Below are 16,278 nucleotides of genomic sequence, written 5' to 3' on the forward strand. Positions count from 1 at the left end.
TGGATAGGTAAGAAGACAAAGAACCTTAAGAAAACAATAATTTAACAAAAAACAAACCCATATTGGTGATGTATCATGAATTGGCAAGAGTAAAGTTTGCTTTCCACTGGAGAATGGGAGCTCGATATGGGAAAACCTTGAGATGTAGGAAGGAAAGGATTGCAAATTTTTGTTCAGCAAGTCTGCACCTGTGAGACCCAAACCTGCTGCATATGTTCCATAGACAGGAGGGTTGCTGGCTTGCTGGCAAGCAACAAGCTCATGAGCACCGCCGAAAGAACCTGATGACAGCTCTGTTGTTAGGTATGATTCATGGAGTACACTATGTCTGTCAGCATCAACCACAAAACCAGCATTGTTTTGTTTCAGTCAAGAGTCTTCCAAAGTCACACCTGTGGCTTTCAGGGCAAGTTCTCTGGACATCCCCCAACATGTGTCTGGAAGGGATCTGGCAACTCTTCAGGGAGAAAACCCACCCTGTAGAGCAACTGCAGGTTTCACTGGCTTCTCTGTCTTCATGCCCTGGAGTCAGAGACAGCATAGGGCATTAGTACTGGGCACTGAGGCAGACAGAACTGAATGTTCACCTCCACGACAGCAGCAGTGGATTCTCTGTGCTAGTCCATGTCTTCTGTGGTTCCACGTCAAAGCCCAGAAAACCAGGACACCACTTGTTGCTCTAGGCATCTTGCCAAAAGAAAACAAAAAGGATTCTTCACTTGGCACTGAGATTGTTCATTGTTTAAGGAGCATTTCTATAGGGACAAAGCATTGTTCAGCTGACAAATATTTCTCCAGACGTATTTGCTGGCTTGGACTCACACATTAATGCAGATGCAGAAGATAAAGACAGCCATCCACAGCTAATACCCAACAGTGAAGAACTGGCAAGAGGAAATAAGGTAAAACTAGTGCTACTTGTGCCTTCTGATGACTTAGGGAATATTAAAATTATATTCCTACATATAAACCTTAAAATTTTCCAAGGGAGGGAGATGCTTCCTGTGCATGTGTTTGGAGACAGAATGTAGCAGTCTCTGAAAGCAGACTTTTTGAGGAGAGATCCTTGAAGGAACAAGGGTGTCTGGGATAGAAAAATAGAAGTAAGAGTTGTGAATTGTCAGATTAGAGCTTGCTTCCTTCCCCATGTAGAATTTAAGTCTATCAGGAATGTGATAGTCTAAGAGAACATTGAGCATCCCATAGGGTATTGTATTGAGGGTCTAAAGTTCACTTGTTCCCCCCAGTTCTTGTAATGATGACTCTTAGAAAGACAGGTAAATAATAAAGTGGGATAATTGTGGGTTAAAATGTTTTTGGAAGTTGAGGAGTCAATATTATGTTTTCTTTGAAGATATATACCTCCAGAGAGGTCAATACTCTGTCTCTGGTCTTGTGTCCGGTCGCTGGCCACGCAGGCTGGTGTTATACAAATTCTCTGTGAAATGCACAATATGGAAAGCAGACCATTCTAACCGAGTCTTCTTTACTCATTCATTAAAGCATATAAAGATGAATAAAACGTGGAGCCTGCCCTTTCCTGGGTCTTGGTTGAGTGAGAAAGACATGTAAACACAGAGATGGGGGCTCCATCAGCGGTATGACTAGCCCCTGTCTACTTGACCAGGACTGTGGAGGAAGTGACATTTGCAGGATTGGGTGGGGAGCCACTGAGAGGCATTCCGGAAAGAAGAATCCATGAAGGGCAAAGGTCAAGAGAGGGCTAGAGGCTGTTTAGGAAACCATATTAAAATCAAATGTGATGTGTTACACTTTGTGATTAGTTGATTAATTCCGCAAGTCATCATCAGAAGAAATTAGAAAACTGTATTCTCTGTTTCTGTTTCCCCAGATCTTCTCCTTGGGTAAAACTCCGTGGTTGGTAAAATGGGTAAAAAAGTGGATGTAACTAGACTCCCAAGATATCCCGAGAAATATGGAGCCAACTTTGAAGGGAATCCATTTCCTCCCTAGGCTTTTTGATTAAGGAAAAAACAAAAAAAGCCAAGGTTGTAAGGAACTGTAGCAACTATGCAAAGTTGTCAGGGGTCCAAGAGAACCACAAGGCCATATAAGTAGATAAAAAGGTGAGACTGGGGTGGGGGTGATGGGGGGGGGGAGAAAATAGCTGACCCAGATTAGAACAATGGCCTCATAGACACTCAAAAAGGAGCATGGCGCAAAGGAGGGACCGAAGGGGGAGCGCAGAGGACCTGGGGAGGGCTTGAATCTCCGAACAGCTAGACAGAGGCACCTGGGGCTTCAGGGTACACATTCAAGGGAGAGGAAAAGCGAACAAATGGACAACAACCCCCCCTTTCCTCTTCAGCCTCTGCCCTGGCAGGCTTAGCCATCGGTGGGCCGTCTCAAGTGGAAGAGCAGGAGAAAGCTCCTAATTCTAATGAGTCTGATGCTAAAATTTTGGGACCCTCAGCTCACCCTCAGTCACTCAGGGAGCCATTTCCTAGCAAGAGCTGGCACAGAGGCCCTCTCTGACCTGGGCGAGGCAGCTCTTCTTCGTCCCCCTCCCGGAAGCCCTTGCTGTTGAGCTCCACGCTAGATTCCGTCCGCGAACACCTGGGGCCTTGCCAGAGACTTGTCTCTAACGGAGTGAGGTCCTGGGCAAGACTGTGAGGTGTCTCGGTGGAAAAATCCCGAGTGCGCTAGATGTCCTTTGCAGTCTTGAGGTTTGAGCTTTGAGCTCTGAGGTTCTAAAAGCTTAGTAGCCTCAAAGTAGTAAACCAGCTCCCCTCGAGGTGAAGTGAGAAACATCACTTCAAAAGACAAATGTTTGTGGGGACAGTTAATTATTTATTTTTAAATTTAAAAAGTAATTTTGTTATATTAATTTTCCACCCCTTTTTGGGGGGACAGTTAATTTTTTATCCTTATTTATGAGGTCAATATAAATCATGGCCTATGTTTGTGAACAGTTTTGGAAGACTTTCACTGGGTCTTAATTTTATTACACCTACCTAGCTTTTAAAGACTGTCCCTATTCAGTCCTGCAGATGATCACAAGTCACAAAGAAACCTAGGCTATTATCATTTGCAAATACTGGGAATTTTGGAAACTCTCCTAAGTCCTGTAGCTAGATAGTGGCCAAGTTGGGACTATAGCCCAGCCTTCCTCATCCCTGGCACAGCCAGCGCAGGCTCCTACCGCCGGGCCTCGCGTGTCCTAATTTCCTTCATCAAATGTTCATTAGGTGCTAACCATACATTTAGTACAGCACTAGAACTTGTGGGAGATGCTCTTCTGCAAGGAATTTCTGATCCCACTGGTAAAGCTGGCCTTCAATTGCACATCATAAGCCCCAGCCCCATGGCATACAGTAGAACTGGAGAGTCCTACAAGATGAAAGGAAAACTGTTCCTTGACGCTGGACCTCTGCAGAAGCCAGTTGGGACAGATTTGGGAAAAGAGCAGATAGAAGGCCAAAAAAGAGAGTTGAGACACTGAGGGAAGCAGTAGGAAGGGGAAGACAAAGATGCGGTCCCAGCTCTCTTGGAGGATTGAGATCATAGTTGCTGTTGTCGCCTTTCAAAGAACTGGGCTTTGTTCCAATTCAACTTTCCGTTCACAAGTAGGTATTTCCTTCAGGGGGGTGGGGACATGGCAGGCTCTGATTCCAGAAGACTGAGGACTGTCCTCCTTAGTTAGAAAGAGGGGGGTGTGTGTGTGCACATGATTCCTGTGCTGCCACATTCCTGCGTCAGCCTCGGTGCGGGGTACATTGGCAACCTCATGATGAATTTATGTTGAAGAACTAAAAATAATCCTTTAACCTGCTTCAGAGTTCTCCCTTACTAGGGATTTGGTTGTAAAATCTTGCTGGACGGGCTGCTGTTGCTTCCTACTGGTTGAGTGTGTTTCACTTAGTGGTTAGGGGTGGAAATGATTAACTGCTAAAGACAAGGGTTTTCTTTCCTTTCTTTTACAATGGCAACCTGTTTCTCCCTAATCTCCTAATGTCTTTGTTGAACAAACAGCATTTCAATAAGAGTAAACAAAATATTTTAAGAAGAGCTGTCACCATAAACACCAGTTCTTTTTGTTTTTCATGTTTTCTTTCCCTAGTTCTATGTCCACATTTTTGTGTATCTGTATTTTTATCTGATTATAATCATATTGTTGATAGGGTTATGTAATCTGGTTTTTTGCTCTAGATTACACCGTAGACATTTTTCATGTTCTACAGACCTTGTGGATTCTTATCTAATGGCTGCATAATATTCCAGAGGACGGATGTGCCATTATTTGAGTTAGCCATTTTTCTGTTCTTGGCCATCCCGGTTTTGGTCAGTTTCTCACTCTCATTCAGCTCATGGATTTAGATGCAGTTTCTAGAGAGACAGAATATGTCTTTGAAGCGATTGGCCTTTGAAACTTGAAATAAACAAGTGGCTCTAGCAACACTGTGTGTCCAGCAGAGAAAAAGACAGTGCAGGGTGTAAAAGCGGCGTGTGGATGGTTGGCAGGCAATAATTCTTATGGCTGGACAAAATATCACCAATGGTTTGTAACTAACATACCCAGTGATATTCATTTCCATGATTAATAACCAAAGCCTTAGAAACACTGCTACACGGTGCCGTTCTAGCCTCTCCTTTTCTGCCCCCTTTGGCCAGAACCGCATAAAAGGGGACAACATTGCTGACACTTTCTGCAGTAGACTAGTAATTTGCGTCCCTTGATTTGGCTTCTAAGCATGAAGGCAGGATGCCAGGAGGCATGTGCTGCTCTCTGGGCAGAAGTAAGCAGGTCTCCTGTTGGCTTTATGCTAGCAGGTGAGGGCAGGTGGAATATAGAGTGGGTCGGGGTTGTATGTAGAACGGATGGGGGGTATTGGTATATACGGCAGGGAAGGGTAGTATTTACAGCAGGTGAGGGGAATATGGAGGTATACACAGCAGGTGTGTTGGGGGGGCGGTATATAGAGCAGGTGGGGGGGTGGGCTGTGTACTGAGGGTCAGGCCAGCTTCTCCCGTATCCTCCTGCCGCAGGAATTTAAGCCACCCTGTAGAAATCATTTCACACCTTGCAGGAGAGAAGGATTTGGGGTCCGGTGGCAGGTGTCCCAAGCCCTGAAGGTGTCTGCACAAGGCAGAGCTGAAGGGCGGGCCGCGGAGGAGAGCCCGTGGCGAGCGGGGGCAGCCTCTCTCTGGGGCGGTAGGGCCTCAACTGGGACCCGACTGGGACCTGGGTGGACGCGGGGCGGGCCGGGGGCGGGGCGCGCGGGGGGCGGGGCCCGGAGGGCGGCGGGGCGGAGCACGTCTGCAGCCGCCGAGCCGCGGAGCTGTCCCCCGCGCGCGTCCCGCCTGGTCCCAGGGCACCGCCGCGCTCTCGCCCCCGCCATGCTCCTGCTGCTGGGGCTGTGCCTGGGGCTGCCGCTCTGCGCGGGGTCTCTGGAAGACGCGCGGACCCGGGATGACACTTCGGACCGAGTAAGTAGAAGTGGGAGGACCTAGAGGTGGCCCCGGGCGCGGGCTGCCACCCCTTCCCGCCGCGTTCTTCGGGCGCGTGGCTGTTGGACAGACGCCCTTGAATGGCTGCAGGACGCAGGGAAGGGAGAGATCACCCCCACCTCCCGTCATATCGTCACCCCTTCTCTGCATTCCCCAACCTTCTGCTCGCAAGCGTCCCCATCTGTTGGTCACTCTTGGAGAGAGTTTGGATGAACTTTCCGCAGAATTGTTCCTGGGGTTTGAAAGCCCCGCAGAACCAAATCTTGGTTCCTGTTGTGGATGGTGTCAGTTTTGAGAGCGAGCCCAAGCTAGCTACAGTTTCTCCTTTAAGATGCACGCATGGGGTGGGGTGGTGTTGCTGTTGTTCCTAGCAGTTCAGAGAAAAACACCATCTAGAAGTTGCAGACTCTCCTCCACTTTCCCCATCTGAAAACCAGGGGGACTTGACTTTCCCATCAGGCTCTTAACAGTGGGTTAGCAGTTCAAAGGTGGCTTGATGGTCCGGGAGGACCAAAAACCCAGTGTGCACTTACCGGAGTTAGCAACTTGTGCATCTGCCGGAGTTTGTGTTCTGAAGGGCTCAGCTCACAGGTGGATAAACCCGCAAGTATGAGATCTCACTGCCATGCCCGAGAAACGGAAAAGCTTTTTGAAAAATATAAAAGGAACTGACCAAAATATCAATGGGCAGGGGGTGGCTGTATCCCAGTTAAAGTAGGCATCTCCTGGTACTGTTTCTACACGCATCACAGAATCGTTTAGCTTAAAGCATATTTCAGATGATGGGAACAAGAGAGAAGTAGGCATACTTTTCCTCCCCGTTCTCCAGCAGCTCGCTTTGAAGAGCACATCTGGAAGACGGTTACTCTCTTGTTGACTCTGCACTGGGATGTGTTTTCTGCACAATGAAAGAAAGGGTCCTTCTCACATAGCGTCGTCAGGAGGAGTAACAGGACAGATTCGAGGAGGGTGAAAGGTAGAGGGGGGGAAAGGGCCCGCTTTGGGTCCAGAAATTGTGGGAAATAATAGGGTTTTAAGGATTGAAGAGTTAACACTCCTAAAGCGCTTGGTACAGTGGCAGCACTCTTGCCATCAGGCTTGGGCTGCTGAAGCACAGAAGGAAGGATTTGGGGTAAAGAGCTTGAAAGTTTTGGGGGGGGGGCAGAGGGAGGAAAGTGTGGGAGGAACCGAAACAAGGATTCTGTTTATGAGCTAGGAGGAGGGATGAAAGCTCCGGCATCTGCCAGTGCGAGTAAGCTTCACACTAAACTTTTCCTGCATAGAATAACATGGCCTTGGCCCATTTTAGCGATTTCATGCTGCCTTCAAACCATAGCGCGATTTATGCGTCTTGAAAATGACTCAGACAAAAATTCCCAAGATAGGAAGTTCTATGAAAGTTTGCAAATTTTACCTTTTTATCTCTATTAAAAAAAGAAACAAAAAGCAACAACGTGTGTGTGTGTGTGTGTGTGTGAGAGAGAGAGAGAGAGAGAGAGAGAGAGAATGAATAATGTAGGATTTAAGAACACAGGCTCCAGAGTGTTCTTGTCGAGAACAAGCCCTCCTGGGTCCAAACCCTGGTCCTACACTCTCCGGAGAGTTACTTACTCTCTGTGAGTCTCTGTTCACTCATCTGTAGAATGGGATGGTGAAATAACTCAGTTAAAAGAATCTTGAAGATTGAACAGTATGTGGTGATGGCCTTAGTGCTGACTCTCCATAATTATGGTCTTCAGAATTACACGTAAACTTAATTTGTAAATGTAAACGAGTATGTCAATTTCATGTAAATTTTAATGCCCATGAACATGCCTATTAGCTTGCATTGTCACTTGTTGCTTACCTTTAATTGGCAGTATTACTAATAACACCTTAAATTCAAGTTCCTTTCTCCTCTCTGACCCTTCACTCCATTTGTAGACGATATTACCCATAGCAAGAGACTGCTCTCAGCAGTGGTCTTCGAACTTTGGTATGCAAAATGGTACTCAGGGAGCTCATCAAATACCCTGGGTGGCTCAGTAAGTTAAGCATCTGCCGTAGGCTCAGGTCATGATCCCAGGGTTCTGGGATTGAGCCCCATATCGGGCGCTGCTCAGTGGGGAGCTTTCTTCTCCCTCTCCCTCTCCCTGCTGCTCTCCCCCCGCACCCCATCTTGCTTGTGTTCTCTTTCCCTCTCTCTGTCAAGTGAATAAAATCTTAAAAAAAATACACAGACCCCCATCAGATTAGATCCATTAGGTTTGGGGGGGGTGGCTGGGTGATTCTGAATTAGATGACCAGTGACCACACATAGAGTAATACTGCTTTAAAAGAATCTTTCAGGAAACTAATATTAAAAAGGAAGTCTCTTGTATAAAATCAGCCTGTCGCAGATTTATCTCTTTCCTAATTTCAGATTGATATTGTGTCCTTAAATTGGGATAGGGCTGTATACCTATTACTACAAAAACAGTTTTTAATTTACAGAATAGCGATAACCACTAATAGACTGAGTGTTCCTAATGTTCTGGAGAGTTCGCTAGCGGCTCTGTGTAAAAATAGTGAGAAGCAATGGAGACTATGGTGGGAGCCAGGGGGAGCCAGACTGCCCGGGTTCAAATCTGCGTTCCAGCACTGACTGTGTGTACCTGGGCAAGTAACTTAACCTCTCTGGATCTCCGTTTCATTGTCTACAAGACAGAATTATTACTGTGATTGGCAGGGGTGGATCTAGGTTTTTAGAGGCAAGTAAAGTTTACATCATTGGTAAGGCCCTCTTTGAAGAAAAAGAATATCCAATTAGGACTACAAAATGTAGGTGCTAAAATGAACATGTATTTAGGATGATAAAGAGATCACAACACAGGCCACCTGTTTACAGTCTGACAGACACCATAGACATCAGCCGTTGTTGAGGGACTGTGCGAGGGAGGGATCCTGACGCTTACATTTTATTAGCTTCTAAATAATAATAAAATAATAAATCCACTCTTGCTCTCACAGTTGCTGTGAAGATTTAGTGGATTAATTCACGTGAAATACATGTATTCAGTAAGCACTAAAGTGATATTAGCTATTTTCATTGTTTATGGAGCGCTTGCTTAAATCTCTGATGACCACCGCAAGGAGAGTCTCTGTTTGCTTCCTTCCCAGGAGAAGCAGGGAAGCTCTCCCAGGGAGAGTGACACCAGAGTGACAGGTGCAGAACCTGGATTAGAACCCAGGTGTGCTGGATGCCAAGGCTGGGCTTTACAGACTCCTCCAAAGACCAAGCCACTTTTGTATTTATAACCTAATAGAATTTGTTTCAATGTGCTTTTTATTTGCGGCTCCCGGCATACGGGTAGTGTTCAATATATGCCTGGGATACCGCATTGATGGTGGGGATACGTTTCTGATAACCTGAATTGAGAATTTCTGGAATTTTAGTTATTTTAGAATCCGCCCCTCAGAACCAGACCTCTGCATCTGGAAACACAAATCAAGAATCAAGAAAACAATTTTTGTTTTTGTTTTTGTTTTTGTTCTTAACTCTTTAAAAAGTGAAGTTACTAAAAGATTTTGTGAGCTCCAGACCACTCAGGACTGTCTCCTTTTATGGGCCTGGCTGTGATTGTTACAAAGGAGCCATCCGATGAATGGGAAGGAGGATATTGTGGGAGACAGTCCAGAGATTTACTCACTCCCCAACCAGCCATCTCCTATTTCACTGAGTAGAAGGAGGAGGAAGGAGAGGGCGTATTGAGAACCGGGTCTGTGATCTGTATGTGACTTCATTTTCCTACCCAGCAGTCTCCCCCACACCTCGGATGCTCTGTTGAAAGCATTCTTGCCTTCTTGCTGTGCGGGTTCCTGTCAGAGACCCCAACTGGCTCTCTGTAGCTAACGACTGGCTGGCTGGTTCCATTTAGGAAGATGGGATCATGGGACGGAGACCGAAGCTTTTTTGGGGGGGGGGCAGGGTTCCTAAATCTCCTCCTTATTTTCCTAGAGGCAAAGTCCAATTCCCTTGTTTTTCGCAGGTGAAGAAAGTGACTTGTCTAAGTCCAGTTGCCTTTTTTTTTTTCCTTATAAACCTGCCTGGAAATTGTTGGGAATTGTAGCCCAAAAGTGAAGTTTCTTCTTCCATGGCTGAGGTTATGGGCGCCCCGAATTGCAAATGGTCATTAGCTAAACATCCTGCATCAGCATTACTCCGAAGGAATAAAACTTTTGTACGAGGCATGTCGAGTTACCCAAACAGGAATCTTCCCAGAGGACTTGTTCTCAGCCCAGGTGACAGGCAGTGACTGCAGTGATGTTCCAACCCATGGCCCTAGATTCCGTGTTAGGCCCTCTAGCAGATCTCGGAGGCCCTGGCTCCTGAGTTCCTGGCTCTTGGTTTTGAGATCAGAACACCCCCAGGGGAATGGGGGCCAACTGGTGGGTAGGTTCCCAGTACAGAGCCCTTTAGGAGCTCATCACTTCTGTCCCCAGATGGGGGTGTGGCTAAGGCTGGCCCAAACGCAGCATCCCTTGGATCTGTTATGGGACCCAGACATCTCTGTACAATCAGCCTGGGTCATTACGGCACCCATGCCAGGAGGGAATGTCTGTGTTCTGCATATTCTGAGTTTCTTTCACCCGGGTTAGAATTAGGTTTCACTCTTTTCCTCTTTCCCATGCTCTTTCCCATTTATGGACTTTTGGGAATGTTCCCTTCTCCTTTAATTGTGATCCAACACTGTGATAAATCGGGGGGGTGATACAGTCCCTGTTATTCAAATTATGAATATATAAGCAATGCCTACACCATCTTTCGCCCAGAGCTTGGCTAACTGATAATGTAGATGGGAGATTCTAGACTCCACATCCCCAACAGTGGTATTGCTACATTTTCTGTGCGAAGGAAATCTTCCCCAACCCTCTCCCTCCTGGTAGTGAATGCTGCTTAGTCCATACAAGTTTGGAGAGGCGGTGGTAGACCTCTGAGGCTATTTCTCAGCGTAGTTCCTGTATTGAACCTGATGCTTTGTCAGTTTCTCCCGGCCCCTCCCCTTTTTTAAAGATTTATTTTATTTATTTGACAGAGAGATCTCAAGTAGGCAGAGAGGCAGGTAGAGAGAAAGGGGAAGCAGGCTCCCTGCCTCGCAGAGAGCCCGACTCAGGGCTCAATCCCAGGACCCTGGGACCACGACCTGAACCAAAGGCAGAGGCTTTAACCCACTGAGCCACCCAGGCGCCCCTCTCCTGCCCTTTCATCCCACTCCAGCAATGCCTGTGCCACTGGTTTAACCGTACCTCCAATGTAGAGCCTCTTACGGTTACTCTGGGGCATAGAGAACTCTCCTTTTTTCCATTTCCTTTGTAACTTATGAAAACTATCCTTTCTATTAAGTTTTCATGAGTACGTTTCTTTCTTTCAAGTCATATAGTATGGTCCTTGACAGCAAGGATCATGGCTTACATTTCTCAGTTAAAATTGTGGCCTGGACATCTTCTGTTCCAATGCTGAAGAAACAAGCTCGGCTCAGTAGTAGAAAAGAACTTTATTTAGGCCCTCTCTGAAGTCTGTGATTTGGAGCCTCAAGCTCTCGACATTACTACTCACGGCGCCCTTGACAATGGACGGGAGTCAGTTCCATATCTGTCCTGAAACTCTACTCCCAAATTCTTGTGAGGCTTTGGGAAACATTCGAACAATAAAAAGGATCAGGAATTCCTAACTAAAACCAAAGATGACGACATTGGTGTCATTTCCAGTTCCAGTCCTAGCTGGCACCGGGAGACTCTCTGTACTGGGAAGCTTTGATTCTGGTTCCGTCTCTTTTAAACTTGGACTGAAGCGTTGCCATAGCGATCCCCTGAGACATCAGATAGTCATCTCAAAAATGAAAAACCAACTTCTCTTGTTCTCCTTAAAGCTTGTTTATTTTCTTGGAAAAGCTATTTTACAGAGGAGGAAACTTCAAAGAAAATACTTGAGATCAATCGCAGATCTTAATACCTGAGAGAGGTTGGGCTTTCTTTCTGACTTTAGCTGTTAAGTGGTCCCCAGCCTATTCCACAATTTGAGGAAGGGAAAGGCCCGACGTGAACCGGCAGAGCTGGCAAAGACCTTGCCCAGAATGCTTATTCTGGCTTTCTGTGGACAGTATCTCAGGCAGAGCACCTCGTCTGAGAGAGAGAAACTAGTATCATCCTACTAATTGGTTCTCATTTGGACTCAGGGTGGCGGATATTAAATCTTGTACTCTCTCTCCTGTTCCATGTTCTATAGAATAGGAGGCTCTGTAATGGCTTATAATGATAGTTTACAATAGTATATATACCATAGTGTGTGTGTGTGTGTGTGTGTGTGTGTGTGTGTCCCACCCTCCTGCCCAGGGGAGATCAAGGGAGGATAGAGATTAAAACAGTTACTGTTATGACTTTAGTTTACCAACTGGAGATATCTTTATTGTTTCCTTTTCTGTTGTGGAAGTAAAATGTGTTAATTACTGAAAGACTCAGATAACACGGGAAAGTTTCAAGAAAAATAATTCAGCCACGCAAAGGTGGCAGCCATTTACACTGTGGTGTACATTCTACACATACAAACACTTACGCTTACAAAAATTAGATCATATTAACTGTAAGGTTTTGTTACCAGATATAGTCACTGGAAATGTGTCATGGATATATTAATCAGGATAGGCTAGTTATTCTGTGGTGACAAGGTCTTAAAAATCTCAGTTTCTTAAATACCACACATTGACTTCTTGCTTATACAACCGTCCATCTTGGGTTGATGGCTGTCACTTAGGAAGTTTGGCTTTATAAGCAGCTGCCATTTCACACGTTGCTAATTACTGTACCAGAAAGCTAAAACAATTCTGTAGGATCATACATCCGTAGTGAAATCACTTGATCCAGGAGTGACGAATGCCACTTACATTCCTAACTTACTGGCGGAGCTAGGTGCATGGCCATCTGCCTTCCCACAACGGGCCCAGATAATGCAATACTTCTGGCAGACAGCTAGAGAAATATTTGGTGGACAGCACTGAAGTCCAGTAAAGTGAATGTTTGTTGATGCCAGTAAATATAGATAACACCATTCTTTTCTTTTTAAAGATTTATTTATTTATTTGAGGGAGAGAGAGAGAGAGAGCACGAGCAGGAGGGGCAGAGGGAGAGGGAGAGAGAATCCCAAGCAGACTCCCGACTGAGTGGGGAGCCTGGTGCGGGGCTCGATCCTACAACCATGGGATAATGACCTGAGCCAAAATCAAGAGCCTTATGCTTAACTAACTGTGCCATCCAGGTGGTGCCCCACACATCATTATTTTCTATAGCCATGTAATTAGTCCATGTATCATAATATACTGATTATACTGAATAATATACTGAACCAAACCTCTTTTTAAAGATATTTTAGGCTATTTCTAATCATTAACAATTGTTTTAAAAGTTCAAAAAATTTTCTTACTTTTTCCCTCTTACAGTACTCTTCTGTAAGTAGAATTTCTAAATTAAAAGGCATGCGTACCGATGGGAATGGAAAAATGTTGCAGCCACTTTGGAAATCAGTTTGGCAATTTCTTAGAAAGTGAAACTTAAATTTACCATATGACCCAGATAATCTACTCCTGGATATCTATGTCCAACACAGAGACTTGCATGTGAATGTTTATATAAGTTTCACATTATTCATAATAGCCCAAAACTGGAAAAATCCTGAACATCACCTGGCGAATGGATAAACACAATATGTTATATCTGTACAATGAAGTATTATTAAGACACGGAAAGGAACGAAATACTGATAAATGCTACAACAGGGACAAACTTGAAAAGGTTATGTTAAGTGAAAAAAGCCAGTTATAGAAGACTATTTATCATGTGATTCCATTCTTGAAATGTCCAGAATGGGCATATCCACAGGGACAAAGTAGGTTAGTGTTTGACAGGTGACAGGTAAAGGGTATGGGGTTTCATTCTGATCTAGTAAAAATGTTCTAAATTGAAGGTGGTGATGGGTACACAACTCTGACTATACTAGACAACATTGTTGTGCACTTTAAGTGAATGATTATATTGTCTGTAAGTTACACAGCCTTGAGCTGTTAAAAAAGAAAAGATCTGCATAAAGACCATATTTTTCAAGTTTTTGATCAACATTATCAAATTGGCCTCCAGAAAGGATGGTTTATTACTCAGCAATATTTGAACAGTGATTTTCTATGACTAATGTTCAACCACCAGCTAGGACTTTTACATTAGTCCAGAGTGGCTGATCCCTTAATACAAGTTTTTTAAAATAAGGATTTTATCACCTTCCCATAGCCCTCCTCCCCATGTGGGAAAGTACAGTTTAAATAACCAGAAAAAACACAGTGAGAAAATTCAAGGTAAGTTCAATTTTGCTTGCAGAGTTTCCAAAAGTTTTGAGTTGAATAACCGAGCCCCTCAGAGTAGAACTGAATACATTTACTCACTGTAAGAGACACAATAGCAAAGAGCTTCAAGGCAGAAATAGAATAAAATGAAGTACAGATATTAGATGAATTCTTTGCTCTCGTCATTTCGTGCTCCTCCGACAGGTGGAAGAACACGCAAGTGACGAGGTAGCGCCATCATGGTCGAAGCAGTTAACCAGGGCGGAGGGGGGTGGGTTCCACTGCCAGGCCCACTGTTCCTTCATCAAAGGTCCAATCTGCTTTTCAGGGTGGACTGTCTCTTCTGTGAATTTGAATTGATTTTAACCCCCTCATGTAATGCATTTCACAATGACCTCCCAATCCTATTTCATGACTCTTTTCTCCTTGTAGGTTGGACCCAGGGTGCCAAGGCAAGCCCGACTGTTGCAAAGGCTGGTATGTATATTCCGGGGACAGCTTCCGTGTCTGCGCCCTCACTACTCTATATTTTGAACCAGGCCCTACCGTCGCTTGCGGCTCCTCCAAAGCGTGCAAAGCTGCTCACAGAAGAATGCTGACATTAAACAGCATAGCTTTTATAAGGCTTGCTTGAACTGGATTTTCTTTCTGGAAAGAGACCTCATTGTTTCAGTAGGGCTCTAAGGACAAAGGATGGAGTTTCAGAGCCTTTCCAAAAAATGAAAAAGCTTAAATAACCTGTACTTTTTATGGCATTCTTACACGAGAAATAAAGGCTTTGTAGTGAAGTAAACAACTGAAGTAAGCAAAGAATTCACGTTGGTCGTCTACAGCTCCATGGAATGGAGTTGGGCAAGGCTCTCGGTGTGTGTTGGAGGCTATCAGATTGGAATTTGGGCGTGTGTTCAGGAAGTTGAAGAGCTTATTTGATCCCGTCTCTGTTCTTCCTTACCCCTGTGTATGCAGAGATGGATCAGAATGTGGGAACATGCCTTCGGGCCTGGGATGTGAATTTGGCAGCAGTTCTCAGGGGCTAGGCATCCCTCCGGGGCCTCGCTATACCTGGGCAGTGTCTGAGTCGGTTCTAGCTTTGCCACGACCCATGTCACGATCAGTACCGTCTTTGTCGGGCTGCGAAGTTGGATTCTTGATAGTCCCTGCTTGGTTCTCCCTCCTCCTCTCTTCTCCCAGGTTTGTTAATCTCATAATCATTCTTCGGTGTTTGTCTCCACGTTCACATCATCACAGACAGCCATAGACAAACATAAACATGTCAAGAATTGCGAAGAATCTGGACTTCCCCCAACTTGCAAGCCAAGGAGAGGGTTTGTTGCCATTGCCTGGATGCCAGCAGAGCACAGGAGACTCCTGGGTCAGAGACAGAGGGCGATCACTGCGCGCAGAATAGCCATGCGGGAGAGCCAGTGTTTGTATCATTCCTGGGATCTGATGGGCACGTTCTCTTCATCATTCTAGATATTAAACCAGCTTCCCCTTTGCTCTGGAGGGAGATCCCACCTCTTCCAGAGCTGTTCAGTATTCAAACATCCTTGAAAAGACAATTCAGAACAAAGGTAGTTAGAGCCTCTGCTCAAAAAAGTGTGCAGAAATACCGGGGACTCCTGGAGAATAGTGTACCAGAAAGACCTGTACAAGTGTTCTTTTGTTCATGCAGGCCTTCATCCCAGCTGGTACTTTTTTGAATGCTTACTATCTCCCCTGCACCGCTGCAGGCACTGGGAAGGCGGTAATGAACAAGACAGACCAAAGACCCTGTCTTTCATAGACCTTGAATTCTGAAGTGGGGCAGAAATAGACGAAAAAGACAAAGTGAATAAATAAATCATAAGCGTCTTAGTAACAGAGAAGGTGACGGTGCCATTGAAAGAAAGAACATGCCAGAAGATGGTCGAAATAGAGACATTCGCATATATGAGATTTCTGATCATCGCTGCCAATCAGTGGGATCATACAATGACAGCTGAGGCTGGCCAAGGGTTTGCTGTGTGCCTGGCATTGTTCTAAGTGCGCCCGTGTCATACTCAGTCACTTCTGTACCGTTCTTTGAGGTGTTAGAAATGAGAAGGCAGAGGCTCAGAGGGATTGACTAACTCACCCAAGACTACACGTTTGGGAAGAGGTGGCAGAACCAGGATTTGAGTCACTCCTCCGGCTTCTGTGTGTACTCGTAACACACATACTGCCTTGTCAAGGACAGATCTTTTGGTCCATTTCTTATTATTTTCAATCAATCTTATGTCACTTGGCCTAACTGTATCCATTCTTTTAGGTGGTGAAAAACATTCCCCGTAGTTGGCGCACCATCATTTGTTAAGCATTTGGCTGTGGACGAGCTTTCGATTTGTCTTCAGTTTTCTGACCCCTGTAAAAAATGCTGCAGGAGGGTTTTTTTTTTTTTGTTTATTCTGTTATGTGGGTGCTTTTTAGTCTATGACCTAGATTT

General features: G+C 45.2%; 1 protein-coding gene across 2 annotated transcripts in view; it reads left to right on the plus strand.

The window, feature by feature from the left end:
* ITIH5 (inter-alpha-trypsin inhibitor heavy chain 5) overlaps positions 1 to 16,278 on the plus strand; it is a 90,254-nt gene that overhangs the window by 12,374 nt on the left and 61,602 nt on the right. The window contains exons 1-2 of one of the 2 annotated variants that reach the window (XM_004757953.3): positions 5,265 to 5,448; positions 14,247 to 14,291. In XM_004757953.3, the coding sequence (XP_004758010.2) occupies positions 5,359 to 5,448; positions 14,247 to 14,291 (135 nt within the window). In that variant the 5' untranslated portion in view covers positions 5,265 to 5,358. Of the gene's footprint in view, positions 1 to 5,264; positions 5,449 to 14,246; positions 14,292 to 16,278 lie in introns of those variants that run through there. The other variant, XM_045072336.1, reaches the window with a different exon arrangement.

The sequence above is a fragment of the Mustela putorius genome, unplaced genomic scaffold (assembly GCF_011764305.1).
Source record: "Mustela putorius furo isolate JIRA1106 unplaced genomic scaffold, ASM1176430v1.1 tig00004033_pilon_pilon_pilon, whole genome shotgun sequence".
Lineage (NCBI taxonomy): Eukaryota > Metazoa > Chordata > Mammalia > Carnivora > Mustelidae > Mustela > Mustela putorius.